Source organism: Balaenoptera acutorostrata, chromosome 6 (genome assembly GCF_949987535.1).
Source record: "Balaenoptera acutorostrata chromosome 6, mBalAcu1.1, whole genome shotgun sequence".
Lineage (NCBI taxonomy): Eukaryota > Metazoa > Chordata > Mammalia > Artiodactyla > Balaenopteridae > Balaenoptera > Balaenoptera acutorostrata.
The window spans coordinates 41,891,130-41,911,399 of NC_080069.1; the positions used below are offsets into that span (position 1 = coordinate 41,891,130).

General features: G+C 36.0%; 1 protein-coding gene across 11 annotated transcripts in view; it reads left to right on the plus strand.

The window, feature by feature from the left end:
* Positions 1–20,270, plus strand: part of KIF27 (kinesin family member 27) — a 99,678-nt gene that overhangs the window by 14,669 nt on the left and 64,739 nt on the right. For 8 of the 11 annotated variants that reach the window (XM_057548773.1, XM_057548774.1, XM_057548772.1 and 5 more), the window contains 3 exons: positions 3,172–4,115; positions 9,007–9,150; positions 15,630–15,836. In XM_057548773.1, the coding sequence (XP_057404756.1) occupies positions 3,172–4,115; positions 9,007–9,150; positions 15,630–15,836 (1,295 nt within the window). The remainder of the gene's footprint in view (positions 1–3,171; positions 4,116–9,006; positions 9,151–15,629; positions 15,837–20,270) is intronic. The other 3 variants (XM_057548777.1, XM_057548775.1, XM_057548778.1) reach the window with 3 other exon arrangements.

Here is a 20,270-nt window from a genome sequence, read left to right on the forward strand (position 1 = left end):
GTGCCGACCCTCTGTGCAGTCAAAAACCCAAGTATAATTTACAGTCGTCCTTCTGTATCCATAGTACTGCCTCAGCGGATTCAACTAACCTCAGATTGCATAGTACTGTAGTATTTACTATTGAAAAAAATCCACATGTAAGTGGACCTGCACAGTTCAAACCTGTGTTGTTCAAGGATCAACTGTAATTATTTCCTATAATTGCCACCTCCCCCGCCCCTGGGCTGATCTTAAGAAAGTGTGACATAGGCTAAATTAATTTTTGTACTTTTTTTTCTCCCAGAGTTACCCTGAGCTTGGGGATGGCTTCTCCCTTTGGTGTTTTGGTGTTCATCCAAGTTGATCCAAGAACTCTCCTTTCTTCCTTTCTGATTTTTGTCCCAGCACTCCTATTGCTTCCTCTTTTTTTTAATTTTTTAATTTAGAGTTTATGTGTTTGCTCCTTCATATTTTTTTTTTTTTTTTTTTTTTTTTTTAAAGGATTTTCTTTTTTATTTATTTATTTATTTATTTATTTATTTTTGGCTGTGTTGGGTCTTCGGTTCGTGCGAGGGCTTTCTCCAGTTGCGGCAAGCGGGGGCCACTCTTCATCGCGGTGCGGGGACCGCTCTTCATCGCGGTGCGCGGGCCTTTCTCTATCGCGGCCCCTCCCGTTGAGGGGCACAGGCTCCAGACGCGCAGGCTCAGCAATTGTGGCTCACGGGCCCAGCTGCTCCGTGGCATGTGGGATCCTCCCAGACCAGGGCTCGAACCCGTGTCCCCTGCATTAGCAGGCAGATTCTCAACCACTGCGCCACCAGGGAAGCCTTGCTCCTTCATATTGACATTTACTTGTCCTTTGTTGTGCTTCTCAAGGTCTGACGTTCTGTGCTGTCAACCTGTTAATCTCGTTAAATATCTGTTTGTTTGGAAATGGGAGAACGTTAGAATGGGAAGGTCAAAATACAAGTATTTTAAAGAATAACACTTTCTGATTTTCTGACTTAACAAAAGGTAATATGTTCAACGTAGAACATTTTGAAAACATAGCAAAGTATAAGGAAGAAGGTTAAAGATCATCTTTAATCTCAGAACTCAGAAATAGCAACTTCCAACTTTGGTGTGTTTCCTTACAGATTTCTTTTTCTACACACATCTGATTAAAAAAAAAAAATACACTCACAACCCCACATATTGTATTGCATCTTATTTTTTCACTTAATATTTATATTGTAAGAATTTTCATGTCATTAAATATTTTTCAAATTTATGACTTCATGTGGTCATGTAATTTTGTCTTCTGAATATATTATAATAATCGATTTGACTAATAGTCCATTATTGGACATTTTGGTTGTTTCCAGATTTTCATGATTATTAATAACAATGACTGTTCTTAGATGTCTTCTTCTCCTAGAAAACACATTTAGTGGAACCTTCCTCCTTCCTGGAGATAAAGGATCCTGCCACGGGAGTGATTCCCTGGGGGAATTTCCTGGCAGTTAGGAAAATAAGATGGCTCGCTCCTTCAGCAGCAGCCTGCAGGGGGCAGTAAAGCTCGTCTCTGTAGGCCCTGTCCTGGCAGCTCTGGCATTGCTGGATGTTTGAAGAAATAGGTTATTGTTTTGTTTTTTAGAAAAAAAGCATACATAGTACTTTGTGACCTTATTAGATAATTTTGTATAGTTTATCTTTTCTGGATGAAATCCAGACTGATGTTTTGAGCTTCTGTAAAATGTAATTATTGAATGTTTTTATCTTTTATTAAAAGTTACAAAAAAAAATACATGTTTATTGTAAAATAGACAGTACGGAAGTATACACTATCACGCCTCATAAACTTAGTGATGGAAATACTCCACACCTGATAGCAATCCTGCAAAAATTTTGGTAGGATGTAACAGTCTTAAGACAAATAACCACATATCTTATAAAATGTCCCAATCACAACCAAAATGCATTTGTTTGACATATTTATAGAGTTTCTCTGTATCAGGTGGTAGTTGGTATCTAACCTGGATGCTGCACAATTAGCATCACCTTGGAAGCTTTTTAAGAAATACTGATTTCTGGGCCCCACTTTTCACAGATTCTGATGAATTAGTTAAAGATGGGGCATGGGTGTTGGTACTTTCCCTTTTATAAAGCTCCCAGGTGATTTTCAGCTGGGATTGAGGACCATAGATAGTGCTAAGCTATAGCCTAACATTAGAAAACTTTTAGAAAAGTTATACTATGCTTTATGGTTAAATTGTTATATTTTATATTCACTGATAGTTTAGCACTCCCTGTTGTAGTACAGGTACATTAGAACTTTAAATGAACTGGGCTGTTAAAAAAGGTGTCATGATGGAAACAATGCAAGAAAAATGAATATTTTTTAAAGAAACAGTGACATGACAAGATCTGATTAAAGAGGGAGCTTGGTGCTGTAATTCAAGCACAGACTTGGGAGGTTTACTGCTGTGATTCAAATCCCAAATCCACCTACTCCTTTTTGAAATATTTTTGGATATAAACAAATAACACATGTAGTAAGCTTAGGTTATTTTGGGTTCTATTCTGCCGTTAAAATAGAAACTTTTTTGCCTTTTTTGAATTGCCTTGCACTCTTATATTATGTAGGGGAAACCTGTTTTTAAAATGAATAAACAACTTTATTTATATTGAAATTTTCATTTATCATTGGTTATTTACCAAAAACTTTAAACCTTAGGATGGCTTGAATATTAATGAAACTCAAAAGAAACTAATTTAATTTAATTTTAATTAATCTACTACTGATTAATTCTTTTGAGTTATATATATAATTAATCTATTATCTTTCAATCAGTATATTAGACTCTACAAATCAAAATACTGGAATAAAAAATTTTTCTTTTGTCATGTGTTTTAAAGAATTGAGTGTGATGTGTGATTCCAAAAAAACCCCACAGATTGTTTAAAACATACATATATATATGACATCTTTTAGAATTTAAACATCAAAATGAATGCCATCTATTGAAATAGTCCTGTTAGAAGATTATCTAAAATTATTTAATGATGTTGCTGATGTTACTTTTATTTTGAAATGCTATGAATTTTTTTAAAGGGACTGTCTTAGCTGGGCAGTATAAGCAAACGATAATTGTTGTGTGGTTAATTTAACTCTACTGGATTTTTACTAAAACTTGCTGTTGCTATTTTAAGTGATTGTTGGGGCCAAGGAATGCCAGGTGGAAAGTGCAGATGAAGTGATGAGTCTCCTGGAGATGGGGAATGCAGCCAGGCATACGGGTACCACCCAAATGAACGAGCACTCCAGTAGGTCACACGCGATTTTCACAATCAGCCTTCGTCAAGTGGCGAAAAATAAAGAGACAGCTGAAGATGGATCGTGGTATTCCCATCAGCATATTGTCTCAAAGTTCCACTTTGTGGATTTGGCTGGATCAGAAAGAGTAACCAAAACAGGGAATACTGGTGAACGGTTCAAAGAATCCATTCAAATCAACAGTGGCTTGCTGGCTTTAGGAAACGTAATAAGCGCTCTTGGGGACCCACGCAGGAAGAGTTCACATATTCCATACAGGGATGCTAAAATTACCCGGCTTCTGAAAGATTCCCTGGGAGGCAGTGCCAAGACTGTCATGATCACCTGTGTCAGCCCATCCTCCTCGGATTTTGACGAGTCCTTAAATTCTCTCAAATATGCCAACAGAGCACACAACATTAGAAACAAACCCACCTTAAACTTCAGCCCAGAGTCAGACCGTATGGGCGAAATGGAATTTGAGATTAAGTTGCTTCGAGAAGCTTTGCAAAGCCAGCAGGCTAGTAGCAGCCAAACTAGCCAGATCCATCGGGAGGGGACTCCTGATAAAAATAGGATCCATTCTCTTGAGGAGCAAGTTGCTCAGCTACAGGGAGAATGTTTGGGTTACCAAAATTGTTTAGAGGAAGCCTTTACCTTCCTGGTGGACTTAAAAGATTCTGTCAGACTAAACCAAAATCAGCAACACAAACTGCAGGAGTGGTTTAACGTGACCCAGGAGGTCACCTCATTCAGAGGACACCAAGGCATTGGAAACCTGGAAGAAGGACCACAGCATATTACAGTTCTCCAGCTGAAGCGAGAGCTTAAGAAATGCCAGGTACTTAGACACTACCTTTGTAAGTAACTTGTTTAAAGACTAAATTTATCTGGGCAAGTAAGAGTCGTTCTGGAATTTCAGAAGTTTTTTTGGAAAGGATTATATATAAAATCTCATTTGCCTTTACTCTGTTTCTTTTTCCCTTTTCCTATTGCTTTCTCCTCATAATTCATCTCTTTCTTGGCTCCTCCTCCTTTCTCCTTCAAATGTATTCTAATTTGTTGTATTTATTAAGTAGGCTCTTGTGGGACTGGTCATTAATTTAGAGGATGAAAAGAAACACAGTTTCAGAACAAAATTAGGTTAAATTTTATTGAGTTTTTAATCCCTCTTTAGGTCAGTGCTTCTTAAAAGAAAAAAAGTACTTCATCCCTTGAGTTTGGTGTTTTGATTTTTTAGACAAACAAATAAATCATCATATTTGATAATATTTAAGGAATGTAGCTATGTACATGTATACATATTGTATATATGTATATTGAGTTGAAAATTACATTTTCCCACTTTTCATTTGAAAAACATTTGTTATTTAAAGATTATGTGTCACTGGGGAAATAATGGAGAATAGACATACCTAGTTCTGCTTATGTGGAGTTTGCAATCTGGTGGGCAAATGGATATTCCACCATTTTTTTAAAAATAGGAAAAAATACGTAATGACGGCTTTCTAGTTAGAAATCTTTCCTCAATATCTATTTGTATGTATTAGAAAGAAACCTCTATTACAGCAATTCTCAAACTTTTTGCTCACAAGGTTTCTTTACTTTCTTCAAATTGAGGTTCCCTAAAGAGCTTTTGTTTATGTGGGTTGTTATCTATTGATATTTACCATATTAGAATTAAAACAACAAATTTAAACTATTAATTCATTCAGAACTAACAATAATAACCCGATTACATGTTAATATAAAGAACATTTTTTCATTAAAAATAACTATTTTCCAAAACAAAAAAATTTAATAACAGTGGAATTGCTTTATATTTTTGCAAATCTCTTTTCGTGTCTGATTTAATAGAAGACAGGTGGATTTTCATATCTGTCAGCATGCAATTTGTTGCAATATGTTGTTTTAGTTGAAGTATATGAAGAAAATCCAGCCTCATCTAGATTTGTAGTTGGAAGAGAGGAATATTTTAATGACTTTTTCAGATAATTGTGGATATTGTTTCACATTACATCAAAACTCAACAAGCGGAAATTTCCTAAAGTTTACCTGCAATGTGGGATTTGAAACCATTTTGTTACATTAACATTCACTGATTTTTATCTTGTACTTTGAATGGATATTTTATCCACACATGATTTTGAATCAACATGCATTGGACACTTGAAAAATATTTGTTTACTAAGTTATGCAGATCTTTCAATGCTGACACATTTTGCTATACAGTATCAAAAAAAATCACATTCCTTAATATCACCACTGACCTCACCTGCAAAGTCTTTAATTACTGAAAGCTGTCAAGTTTACAGTAGCAGAAGTGTTTTCTAAAATTCTAATTTTTGCATGAAACTTGAATTTTATCATTTGCAACAAATACTATTAGTTGTTTTCCTTGAAATGATGGTTCTGTCACACATACAAGTGTGAATAGTTTGTCTGTTGTTCTTTAGAGTAAAAATAGCACCCTATGAAAAATGTGGCTAGTTCAGCTTGCAACTCAAACAATTGCACAAGATTTGTTGCCCCAGATAACTATCACCCTTCAGTATACAGCAGAACTACTTTATGCATACCTCCCATTTGACACATAGAATACTAAAAAAGTACTCATGTGTTGAGATTTAATAAAATCATGTTTATTTCTTCATCAAGATATTCTTAAGTGAAACTGACATTTGTTGGTTTGTTTGTATTGTTAGTGCACAGCAGTGAAGAATACAGTGACTACCACTACAGTTTGGTGACACTTTCTTTATTCATACTAGGAGCCAGCAGTTTTACATATCATTGTTTTTGCACCATCAGTACAAATGACAACATGGTGAAAAAGGCAAATATCATTTTAGTATAACTAGGAAAATGGTTTTAACCTCATGGATACCCTGAAAGGATCTAAGGTTAATGCTAAAAGATTCACTACTGAATACACTATGAGAACTGCTGCTCTTTTACAAAGCTTTGATCTTTAAATATAAGCATATAAAGTACTACTTTTTATTAAGGTTTTTTTTTTTTAAATAATTCTTTATTTATTATTTTATTTATTTATTTATTTATTTGGCTGTGTTGGGTCTTCGTTTCTGTGCGAAGGCTTTTTCCAGTTGCGGCAAGCGGGGGCCACTCTTCATCGCGGTGCGCCGGCCTCTCATTATCGCGGCCTCTCTTGTTGCGGAGCACAGGCTCCAGACGCGCAGGCTCAGTAGCTGTGGCTCACGGGCCTAGTTGCTCCGCGGCATGTGGGATCTTCCCGGTCCAGGGCTCGAACCCATGTCCCCTGCATTGGCAGGCAGACTCTCAACCACTGCGCCACCAGGGAAGCCCTAAAGTACTACTTTTAAAATCATGGATTTTTTTTTTTTTTAAGGCAGTAACTCTGCTCTGCCTTTTTCTTAAATAGAGCAGGCCTGGCCCTTCCTCTTTGGTGTAAGAAACTGGCAGAACATTAAGTACAGGTAATAGGAAGCTTGAACTTTGTGGTACACTATAGGAGTTGGTGGTAGAAAGCATGCTTCTAAGATGACTGATTTTGGAAGCCCACAAAACCCATCTGCTTGCGGGTGAGATGGGTAGTAACCTCCTCTCTCCATCTGTTGGAAACTCTAAATTTAAACTTGCTCTAGATTATGTACTCTAGATTATGATATTCCAAAGATATTAACAGTCTTGATGAAAAATGGTACCATGATCAGATTGTTTTGGGAAATGCTAGATTGCAAAAAACAAACAGGTTTCTTAATCCAAAGACTTCCCAGAACTTTGAAAAGTACAGATGTATATTATGAGTCTCCAGGTGAGAGATATAGCATTCAGTGTTTCCCAATTTAAAAAAATTGATTCCCTTTTTTGGTCTGCAATCTTCTAGGCGTAGTAATCTATGGATACCACTGAACAGCAAATAGACAAATGATTGGTGTCATTCCTTACCCCATATGTCTCTTTAAAAAATTGTTTTTTAAACTTCATTTTCTGTTCTTTTTTTTCTGTGAGAGAACATAGTAGTTAAGAACATGGGTAACAAACTTCCAAGGTTTGAATCCCAGCTCCTCTGTTTACTAGCTTTCTGACCTTGGACAAATACTTAACCCCTCTGTGCTTCAGTTTCCCTACCTGTAAAATGGAAACACTAATAATAAGCTCTGTTTAGGGTTGCTTTGAAAGCTATTAGAGCATTATTAGTTCCCATAAAGTGATGAGAAAGATGCCTGAGCTATAGTAAGGCTTAATACACATTAGCCTATTATGATCTCCTCTCATTTATTCTTCATCTACCTGGGCCTAGGTTATACATCTGTGGCAGCTAAGGGATTGAACTCAGTAGTTGTAGGTAGGGCCACGTGCCAGGGGTTCTGTGAAGGCAGCTCGTCCCCTCATAAATACCTCTTAAGGCTCTTTGTTACTTTTTTATTCCATAATTTGAACACAAGAACAGTATGTGAACACAAATATACTCAACAGATAAACACTTTTAAATAAATAATAAACAATAAAACTGTAGTTTATAAAGTATATGTAAAAATATTTAAATATGCAGCACTGGGAGAGCAGTTACATTTTAAGCTTCTCGGATGGGCAATTAATTGCCCATAGCAGAGGGTATTAACTAATGAGAATTATAGTTATATTTTATTTTAAAAAGAGAAAAGTCATAAAGGTCATATAAATATATAGGGTTATGAGGACCATCAGGGTCATGCGTCCCCTCCTTATTTGGTCATTCAAAGATCCCAAGCAGAGAAAAGAGGGGACTTGCCCGAAGTCCCAAGGGAAGGCTGTAGCAAATTCAAGGCTGGCCTCAGTCCGTGGGTTCCCAGTTCAGAGGCCCATCCACCTCCACGCCACCACCTGAGGGGTCACGCACATGCTCTGGTTTTGTGAATTAAATCTTGTTTGTAAAGAGAGCACCATTTTGTAAATAGCTACTCATTCTTCTCTTTTCCTGTGGCTTAGCGGAAAGAGCATAGGCTTTGGATCTAGAAAGGCCCTGGAGCTGACTGTCAGGAATTTGGTTTATCCAGTGTGTTGTCTTGGGAAGAGGTGTTAACTCACTGAGCTTTAGTTTCTTCATGAAAAAGGAATCATGTCTATTCAGTGAGATGTTTTTAAAATGCCAAGTTACAATCTAGCATAAAGTAGACCCTTGACCAATGTTAATTTTCTGTTTATTCAGTTCAAAATTTGTTTTAAAAGTATTATTTGCATATCCCGAGTTTATTTGGAGACAGGCAAACTAAGAAAACTATATGTTTAACCATATTTCCAGACATCTTCAAAATATATCTCTTTTTAGTGAAAGGGTGCAAAATTAGCAAATGTTCTTTATTTAAACATCCAAATGCATTGTTATACTCTATAGGCCAGTTTGGGAAATGTGACCTCTCTGATTTTTAAAAACCCACATTAAAATCTCATGGCAATTCTAGAAAACTTATAAGAATCTCATTGAATGTACTCTAGAACTTGAATAACTGGCTTCAATCTTAAAATGCAGGAAATAAAAATAAGGAAAATATTCCTATCTTTGTGGTGATTAATTCTTACATTATAGCAGTAATAGGTCCTCTCAGCTGTTTCGGCCTTTCTTATAAAGAAACCAGAAACAAAGGATAAGACAATTTTAAGAGACATCTTCAAGGTGTCATTAAACCACAGTTTTTGTGGTATTATGTGGGCTCTCTCGAGTATTTTCCACATTGAATCTCTCTTGTGCTTTCTTTCCCTCCTCCCAGTGTGCTCTTGCTGCTGATGAAGTAGTATTTAATCAGAAGGACCTGGAAGTGAAGGAACTAAAGAATCAAATGCAAATGATGATGCAGGAAAACAAAGGACATGTTATATCTTTGAAAGAAGCGCAGAAAGTGAATAGGTTGCAGGTAGAGTTTTTTAATGTACCTTGCTCTGTATATTTCATTGGAATAGTACATGACTAAATAAAATAGCATTGTAAATGATAAGTGGGAATGTTTGCAAAAATAGGTTTCAGATGAAGAGTTCTGAACACAAGCACCTGAAAAAGTTATTACAGTTTTCCTCCTAAATTGGTGTGAAGGGAAAACATTTTTATTGTTAGCTTGACTTGTATTTCAAAAATACAAAACCTTATACCCAGGAGCTTAAGTTGCAAATCATGTTATGGTTATCCTTTCTTTATACTTTCCCTTCCGTTGTTTGCCAAGTAATAGGCAATGTGATATTGTCAAGTGTTGGAAGGTAAACACATAATTTAAACTTTTTGATTTGTTAGATTATCGTTTTATCCATCAGTGATTTGCTCTTTAATTTTGGCTAAATCTTTCAATTTCTCTATCTTAGCTTTTCTGTATTAACATGGATGTGCCTGCAGAGTAACATGGTATGTCCCTAAATATTATACTCCCTGGCTATGAACTCTACCACCCCCCAAACAGTTAATTTCATTTAAAGCCTTTAGCTTCCTATCAAGGAGTAACTACTGCCCTGAGTAATAATCTGATTCAGGACAAATTAGACTTTGATTTTGACATTATTTTTGTTTTCTTTTTTAATCCTTCTAATTCTGTAATAATTTTTTTTTTTTTAAATATTTATTTATTTATTTTTTATCTATGGCTGTGTTGGGTCTTCGTTTCTGTGCGAGGGCTTTCTTTAGTTGCGGCGAGCGGGGTCCACTCTTCATCGCGGTGCGCGGGCCTCTCACCATCGCGGCCTCTCTTGTTGCAGAGCACAGGCTCCAGACGCACAGGCTCAGTGGTTGTGGCTCGCGGGCCTAGTTGCTCCGCGGCATGTGGGATCATTCCCAGACCCGGGCTCGAACCCGTGTGGCCTGCATTGGCAGGCAGATTCTCAACCACTGCGCCACCAGGGAAGCCCCTGTAATAATTTTAAAACATAAAACATATATAAAATACAATGTGTTGTTCAGTGATTTATGACAAAGAGAACAGCTGGGTAACCACCACCAGTTCGGGAAATAGCACACTGCCAGCCCCTCGGAAGCCCTTAGTCTCTCCTCCTCGGAGAGAGCTGCTCTCCTAATTTTCATAATGATAATTTCCTTGCTTTGCTTTGTGGTTTTACTATGTATCCTTGAACACTACAGTTTAGTTTTTGTAATTTTTATAAATTTAATCATTCAATATATATTCTTTAGTATGTGGTTGCTTTTATTGAACATTTTATCTGTTCTGATTCATCCACGTTGTTGTGTGTAGCTGTAGCTTGATTAGTTTATAGCTGTACAGGATTTCATTGTATGAATATACCACAATTTATTTTTCTGTTCTACTGTTGATAGACATTTTTTTCTATGAATTTTCTTAAACATGTCTCCTGGTGCACACGCACACACATTTCTTTTGGATTTGTGCCTAGTAGTTGAATTGCTAGGTCATAGGGTAGGCGAATCTTCAACTTTAGTAAATGATACCAAACTTGTTTTCCAGTTTAAACTTGCACCAGCACTGTATGAGCAATCCTGCTGCTCCACTTGCTTGCCAGCATTTGTTATTGTAAATTTTTAAATCTTAGGCAATCTGGTAGGTATGTAATATTATTTTATTGTGGTTTTAATTTGCACTTCCCCGATGACTAGTGAAGTTGAGCACTTCTTCATGTTTTTTTGCTATTTGGATACCTTCTTTTGTGAAATGCTCATTCAATTTCTTGCTTGCTTTCCTATTGGACTGAGTCTTTCTATATTATCTTCTAGGAGCTTTATTCTTTTGCCTTTTACATTTTGCTGTACAGTTCTCCTGAAATTGATTTTTGTGTATGGGGTAAAGTAAAGGTCAAATTTCAGTTTTTTTCCATATAGATATCCATTTGTTCCAGCGTCACTTTTTGAAAAGGCCATCTTTTCACCACTGTTCTGAGTACTGTCTTTGTCATAAGTCAAGGTTCATTCATGCATGCATCTATTGTATATTTCTGGGACTTCTGTTGTATCCCATTGGTTTTTCTGTCTTTGGACCAATGTCACATTTCTTATTTATTGCAGGTTCCTAATAAGTTTAGATATTCTGTAGAGCAAGGCCTCTGCTCTGTTTCCCTCCTCCCCAAGAATGTCTTGGTTGCTCCATATAAATTTTAGAATCAACTTTTCAAGGACCCCCCCAAAAAAACAAAACAAAACAAAAAACTTTTTTGTGATTTTGGCTGGGATTGCATTAAATCTATAAGATACATTTGGAAAGAGTTAACATCTTTTGATCATGAGTCTTTTCACTAACCCATGAACATGGTATATTCCTCCATTTACTCATGCTTTCTTTGGTTTTTCTCAATAATGACTCTTTTGTGTGTATGTAGAAGTATTGCACATCTTTTGTTAGGTTCATTCCCAGGTACTTAATTTTTTTATGTGATTATAAATGGAATCTTTTCAGATTTTCATTTTCTTAATTGTTTGTTGGTATGTGTAACTGTATTGATTTGTTTATGTTGATAGCTTATACCCAGCAACCTGATTGAATTCATTTTTTAATTCTGATATTTTATGTAAATTCTTTATGATTTTCATTTATAATTATGTCATCTGCAAATGATGACATTTTTATTTCTTCCTTTATGATCCTTATACCTTTTTTTTTTTTACTTCATTGACTGACATCTTTAATACAGTGTTGAATACAAGTGTTGATACCAAGCATCCTTGTCTTGTTTCCAACTGCAGAGGAAAAGCTTTCACTATTTCACTATTAAGTATCATGTTTGCTGTAGATTTTTTTTTTTTTTTTTTACTTTTTGGCTGCATTGTGCGGTACGCAGAACTTCCCCGACCAGGATCAACCCATGCCCCCTGCAGTGGAAGTGTGGAGTCTTAACTGCTGGACCACCAGGGAAGTCCCGATATATATATATTTTAATGTATCCTTTATCAAACCAAGGAAAATTTCTTTGCTGAGAATTTTTATTATGAATGGATATTAAATTTTATCAAATGATTTTTATCATGATTTCCTCCCTTTATTCTGTTAATGTGGTGAATTATATTGATTTTTCTAATTTTTAAACCAATCTTGTATTCCTGGAATAAACCTTTCTTTGGGTCATGATGTATTGTGTTGGGGGTCCCCAAGACCACCTCAGGTTGGATGATGCACCAGGAGGACTCAGCATATAGTTGTGCTCATGGCTAAGATTTATTACTGTGAAAGGAGAGCAAAGGGAACGGGGACATAGAGTGAAGTCCCGGAGAAACCAGGCACAAGCTTCCAAGAGTTGTCTCCCGGTGGAGTCACCCACATGTACTTAATTCCCCCAGCAAAGACTGTGACAACTCACGTGAAATGTTGTCTACCAAGGAAACTCAGTAGAGACTCAGGTTTTATTGAGGGCTGGTAATGAAAGCATTCTCTGCCCAGCATGTACCAAAATTCCAGACTACCAGAAGGAAAGCAGGTGTTCAACATAAACCACCTTGTCTGCACAAACACTTTGAGCACAGTGAGCCACTCTTACCAGTTAGGGTGTTGGGAACCCTCTTAAGATCCAAGTTCCCAGACACCAGCCAATGGACAACCTCTTAAGCAGGTCTTTCAAAGGATAGCAGTCAGGTCTGCTGTGTTAACTGTTTTCTACAAGTGTCCTTGATTTGGTTTGTGATTATTTTGTTTAGGATTTTAGCATCTCTATTCATGTGTGAGATTAGCCTATATTTTCCTTTCTCAAAATATTCTTGTTAGATATTGTAACAAATTAGGTTAGCCTAATAATATAGGTTAAGTAGCATTCCTTCTCTTTCTATACTTTGGAAGAGTGTGTGAAAAATTAGTGTTATTTCTTCCTTAAGTGTTTGGTTGAATTCACCTGAAAAACATTTGGGACTGGAACATTTCTTTGTGGAATGTTTTGTTATGAATTCAATCATATTTTCTTTTTGCCCTCCTTTTGATAAGGTATATTTGTCTAAGAATCTGACAACTGTGTCTAAGTTTTCATATTTATTGGCATAAGTTTATAATAGTCTCTTATCTCTTTAATGTTTTTAGACATGTGATGATATCCCCCTTTTCATTCCTGGTTATTTGTGCCTTCTCTCTTTTTTTTTTTCCTTGATCAGCTTCACCAGGGGTTTAATCAATTTTATTAGTCTCTTCAGAGAAGAAATTCTTGACTTTGTTGATCTTCTCTAGTATATGTTTATTTATTATTTAATTAATTTCTACCCTTATCTTTATTATTTAATTTTTTCTGCTTTTTTGGGGGATAGGATCCTATGCTATCTTTCTAAATTCTTTAGATGGATGCTTAGTTCCATTGATTTTTAGCCTTTCTATATATTTTTAGCCTTCTATAATATATGCATTTAAATTTATGTTTCCTCCTAAGCTTATTTTTACCTGCATTCCACATTTGCCTCAAAATATTTCCTAATTTTTATTGTGACTTTTTTCTTTGACCTATGGGTTATATAGTTATTTTATTTCCAACACATGGAGGATTTCTTTTTATTAAGTTTTAGCTTAGTTGCATTTAGTAATTTTTAGCTTAATTGTATGATTTCAGTTCTTTGTGTTGAAACTTGCTTTATGGCTTAGCATAAGGCCAGTTTTTGTAGATACTACAGAAGTGTTTGAAAAGAATGTGTATTCTGCAATCATTGGGTTCTCTTAATCCTGTTTATCCTGTTATTCAAATCTACATTTTTACTCACTTTTTTGGGGTCTTTTTGTCATATCAGTGATTTAGAGTGATGTTAAAATCTCCCACTATAATTTTGGATTTGTCTTGAGAATAGTGACCATTTTTGCATTATATATATTTAAGCTCGGTTATTAAGTACATAGAAATGTAGAATTGTTACATCATCCTGGTGAATTGACCTTTTTTTTTTAATCACTTTTTACTTCATTTTATCTCTTCTAATGTTTTTTGCCTTAAAGTCTATTTTATATTAATATAGCTATACCAGCTTTCTTTTGATTAATATTTTCATGGTATCTGTTTTTCCATCTTCTTTTTAATCTTTCTATGTCTATTTTAGTTGTGTTTCTTGTAACTAGCAGGTTAGATAATTTTACAATTCTTTCTGACAGTCCTTATCCTTTAATTGGATTACTTAGTTCATTTCTGAATTTAACATAATTACTATTACATTCTGGTCATAATCCCACCATTGTGATTTTTACTTATCCTATCTGCTCTATGTTCCTTTTTCTCTCCTTCTTACCTTCTTTTGGATTAATTGTGTATTTTTAAATTTACTTCATTACCTTAGAAGTTGTACTTTCACTTTTTTTAGTGGTTATTCTGGAGAGTATACCATGCACCCTTGACTTAGTACAGTCTAATATTAATTGGTATTTTTACCCTTTTCCTAGAGAGTATAAGGACTCCATTTAATATTCCCCATCAACTTATATGCTATTGATATTTTATATTTTAATTATCTGAATACATGACTTTTAAAATAAAGTTACATTTTATAGCTCAGCATTAACACAGTGAAAGTTTAGGGGGTTTTTTTCTCCTATTTAAACATTTTAATACATGTGAAATATTAAGATGAATGACATTTCTTGTTTACATAATTTTGTGCTTATAAAACAAAGATTGATGTTAGAGCTTTCTAGATTGGATATACTTCAAAATTTTTCTTTAGAGGATATGTAAGAAGCTAAACCACACACGGTGTCTCTCTCCCCACCCCCCACCCCATAATTTGTTCTGCCTTTGATTTCCAAGTTCTTTCTCCCACGACTCTCAATTGCCTATCTTCTATCTCTTTGTGTTTCTGGCTTTATTTTTCACTGAGTAAAGGCTTTCACTTCACTGCACCTGTTACCACTTTCTGTCACCTTTGCTGTCACCTCAGCTATTTGCAATTTTCTACACTTTTCAACTTTCTAGTCTCTTGTTACTTCTTGGATTTCACTCTGAAGGTTCAAACTTTTATAAAGATCAGCTAATCATAGTGCTTCAGGTTGGTAAGCTAGCCAATCACAGTGTGTGGGGCACTGTCTTGCACACTGTTTAGGCTGTATTTATTGGTGCTTACTATTCAAAAGTTTTTACCACTCAGGACAATCCTAAATTCTTGTGAACACCAGAAGGCTAGTCTTTGTCTTTTTGTTTTTTGGGTTTTTTTTTTTTTTTTTAGAAAAAACAATTTTTTTTTTTTTTTGGCTGCACCACGCACCCTGCAGGATCTTAGTTCCCCGGCCAGGGATGGAACCTGCGCCCCCTGCTGTGGAAGTGCGGAGTCTTAACCACTGGACCGCCAGGGAAGTCCCAGAAGGCTAGTCTTTGGATAAATGAGGTTTTACTGTTTTGTTAAGGTAGTTGTAATTTTGGTCGATGTACAGTTATTTTTAATCATTACACACATACTGAGGTTCTCTGTTTTTAAAATTCTTATCTCTCTTCTACGAAGAATGAAAAAATAATAGAACAACAACTTCTTGTGGATCAACTGAGTGAAGAACTAACAAAACTTAACCCGTCAGTGACTTCGTCAGTTAAGGAAACTTGTGGAGATGGGCCAGATGCCAGGATACCTGAAAAGAGACCATATACTGTACCATTTGATACCCGTTTGGGGCATTATATTTATATTCCAGCAAGATCAGATTCCAGGAAGGTAAAGTCTAAGCATTAATTTCTTTCTTATTATGAGATTTAAAAAATATTGTATATAATATAATATCACAGTGTATTTGTATAGTCTTAGCAGGGTTTTTTTCCATTTGGTTTCACACACTTTTGTTTATACTCTTCTTTTTTGTTTGTTATGTATACTCTTTTTTAAATCATGCTTCTTTTTAATAAAAAAATTAATAGGTAGGAGAATGTATAGATATATTTGGAAGGAATAGTTGAAGATAATGCTTACATTTATCAAGGAGAAAAAAGCTACCCTTTGCCATTGTAGTTTTAGACATGACTAAGTCTGATATCTTCATGAATTTTTTCTATCTTTAATTATACCAAGTTGATGAGGTTGGAGGTATTTATTTTGACTTATTTGGTCTAATTATTTTCAAAATGACATTTATGTGTTATTCAGTCTTGCCAAGTCTGACATAATCAAGACTATATAAAAGTGAGAATGAAGTTTCATCTTAATTTTTATTTATTTATAAAAATATGTGTGTGGGTGGTAAATATGTGCACACACTGATTTCTCTTGAAAAATCAAGGAATCTCCACCATGGAAAAGACTAATTAGCAGATTCATGAATTTTGGTTTCCATTTATTGATTTTAGGACTGGAAATGATTTGTTTGAGATCTATACATTGGTTACAGTCAAAGGGATAAGAAATATGAGAGGTGTCATAGACTTTGCAGTCAGGCTGGCTTGGGTGTAAATACCATCTCTACGGTGTAGGCCTGGATGGATGACTAAAACCGTGTGAACCCCAGGCTCCTTATCTGTCAGAATGGGGGACCTGTGGGAGTGTATGAGATTTACATGAGATGGTGACTCCAGAAGTGCCTGGCACACTGCATCCTAACACATGTTCATGGGGTGCCTCTACTGTGTCCCAGGCTCCATGCCTCAGAGCGAGTGGGAGAGATGCTACTGTTACCTCTATAGTTTTCAATTTTGAGTGGTTGGATTTAAAATTTAAACCATCGTTACTATTAATTTCAGTTAAACTTTTTAGAGTTATTGACATTTTCTTCTTGGTTGAATACATGATAAATTTTCATAGAACATTTGAGAAGAAAGATAAGATCTTTGTAGGATTCAAATTAGATATCTATTAATTCAACTTAATTATATATCAAGTCTTCTATATTAAAAAAAATTTTTTTTTACTATTGGCTAGTAATGTGAAAGAATTTCCTGTTTCTGTTCATTCTTTGTTTTTTAAAAAAAAATTTTTTTTGGCTACGTTGGGTCTTCATTGCTGCATGTGGGCTTTCTCTAGTTGCGGCGAGTGGGGGCTACTCTTCGTTGCAGTGCGCAGGCTTCTCATTGAAGTGGCTTCTCTTGTTGTGGAGCACGGGCTCCAGGCGCACGGGCTTCAGTAGTTGTGGCACATGGGCTCAGTAGTTGTGGCTTGTGGGCTCTAGAGCGCAGGCTGTGTAGTTGTGGCGCACGGGCTTAGTTGCTCCGCGGCATGTGGGATCTTCCCTGACTAGGGCTCAAACCTGTGTTCCCTGCATTGGCAGGCAGATTCTTAACTACTGCGCCACCAGGGAAGTCCCTCTGTTCATTCTTTTATTTTATAATAATAACAACATTTTTTTCTGATTATAAAAGTTAGACATATTTATTATCTCTCTCAGTCTCTGTTTCTTTCTCTTTTTACTAGACGTTCACACACACGCACACACACACATTCTTTGAGGAGACAGAGCTCCATGGTCTCTTGAGAAGGGGTTAGGCCCCTCTGTTCCTTTTTTTTTCCAAGATTTTTTTAAAAAAATAAATTTATTTATTTATTTATGGCTGTGTTGGGTCTTCGTTGCTGTGCACGGGCTTTCTCTAGTTGCAGTGAGTGGGGGCTACTGTTCGTTGCAGTGCACGGGCTTCTCATTGCGGTGGCTTCTCTTGTTGCGGAACATGGGCTCTAGGTGTGCAGGCTTTCGTAGCTGTGGCACGTGGGCTCAGTAGTTGTGGCTCCTGGGCTCTAGAGTGCAGGCTCAGCAGTTGTGGCGCATGGGTTTAGTTGCTCCGCGGCATGTGAGATCTTCCCAGACCAGGGCTCAAACCCATGTCCCCTGCACTGGCAGGTGGATTCTTAACCACTGTGCCACTAGGGAGGTCCCTAGGCCCCTCTGTTCTTATCTCTAGTTGTTTGCTTAGACCTGAAACAGCCATGACTGGAATAAAGACTAACACAGTTATTGTTTCAAATTAGCAAATTATTATTTTTTTAATTTTAATTAGTTTCATTGCCCCCTTTCACTTTCAGGGGTTTTGGTTTGGAAAACATATTGTGTGGTTACCATAGCTTAGGAGAGGGCAGATACACTATAAGACTTGTAGCTCCTCTGTGGTTACAGGTAATCTCAAAGTTCCCTTATGACCAAGTGGGATTAAGATGTAACAGAAAGAAAGAACCAGTGAGTTTGCCAAAAGATTGCTGTGACATGGAAGGAAAAGACCCAACCAGAGAGACTCTGCATTATGTTGAGGAATGGCAACACTTACTCCCAGTGCTGTTTCCTTCACCCTGGATGGACATATATTCAAATTAGCAAATTCTTAGTTTTGTTTTTAAAATTTTCCTTCTACCCCAAAAGAACCCTTCTAGCCACTAAAAGAAGGGGAAAAGGGAGAAAATGCAAAGGTAATATGATCAGCAGTTTTGAGAGTTCTCTTGCTCCTATTGTGTGTCCAGGAATCCTGGCCCCCACTCTTGCTTGGACTGGTTACTGCAGCAGACATGAAGGCTTGCATGGAAAGACACAAAGCCTGCCAAGCCTTGTTCAAGTCCTGTTTCCTGTTCCATTGTTCTAGAGTGAGCGGAACGTTTCATATTAAATACCAAAACTAGTTAAATTAAGCTAAAGAAGACGTCTGAAATGTCATTTCATATTTTCACCACTTCATTTTTTCCTGGATTTCTGTCTCCTTGGCAGAAGTTGAGCTAATATTTTCCAGCTCTAATATTTTCTTTTAGAATTTAGCTCAAATATTTTCTTGAAGTAAAAATAGTCTGACAGGGAAATATTTCCTTGACTTAAAATACTTTCAAAGGAAAAGGGGAACAATGGCTTAATTAGTTTTTAAATTGATTGCGTAAAGAGTTTGATTTTCTTATATGCTTGTTTATACATATTGGAGGGAAAGAGTGAAAAGATCTTATTTATTTTAAAGGTGTATTATATGTATATAAAACATATATATATACTTTTGTAGCTAGCTTTTGTCACTTAATGTATCACAAATGCTTGACAGTCATTAAATATTCTATATCATGATTTTGACAGGTAATAATATTTTATCCTAAGGACATACCATTGTATACTTTTTCCTATTGTTGCACATTTAAGTTGTTTGCAACCATCTCTTAATCTAAAAAGTTTAATTACAAAGTGGAATTTTACGATTTATCTACTTATGCAGAAATCCTAAAGAAATTGCCCCTCACAACTAAATAGTATAATTTACCAAATTATTAGGAAAAACGAGAAAGAAACTCATTTGTCTCAACAGATACCAGAAACTCATCTAATGTAAACTCATGTAAAATTGAATCTAGATTTAAATTTAAGGAAAAAAATGTAACAGAGGTTTCTATTTTCTTAACGTGGTAAATATGATATAATTAAAGCCAAACGCCAGTGTTATATCAGTACATACCAAAAAGGCACTTTGGAAGGAAAAAATTACAAAGTGGTACCAGTCTTTACTTAGGTTTAAAATAATACCACACATGCTGATGATGCTACCATTTTTCATGGATTATAAGACTCACATTTTTTTTTCACTTTATCATCTTTGGTGGTAGGATATGTTTTACAATTGATGGTATGTCATAGATGATAGCTTTTTTCTTTCTTGCTGGTATAAAAATAATGGTGTGTCTTACAGTTGATGACATTTTAGATTTGATAAAATATTGTATTATGAAAAGGAAATTAAAGCAATAGGTAAATAATATCACTTTCAGTACTTGACATAATTGTATAGTAAGAAAACCAACAAAAATGTTCTTAAGGGATTTTTTTTTCTTTCTTTTTTTTCTTTTGGCTGCCTCAAGTCTTAGTTGTGGCACGCGGGATCTTTTTTTTTCATTGCGGTGCATGGGCTCCTCGTTGCAGCACACAGGCTTCTCTCTAGTTGTGGCATGAGGGTTTTTCTCTCTCTAGTTGTGGTGCACGGGCTCCAGGGTGCATGGGCTCTGTAGTTTGTGGCATGTGGGCTCTCTCGTTGAGGTGCGAGAGCTCCGTAGTTGTGGCATGCGGGCTTAGTTGCCCTGTGGCATGTGGGATCTTAGTTCCCTGACCGGGGATCGAACCCGCGTCCCCTGCATTGGAAGGTGGATTCTTTACTACTGGATCACCGGGGAAGTCCCAAGGGATATATATTTTTTAAACCTTCTGGAATCTCCAAA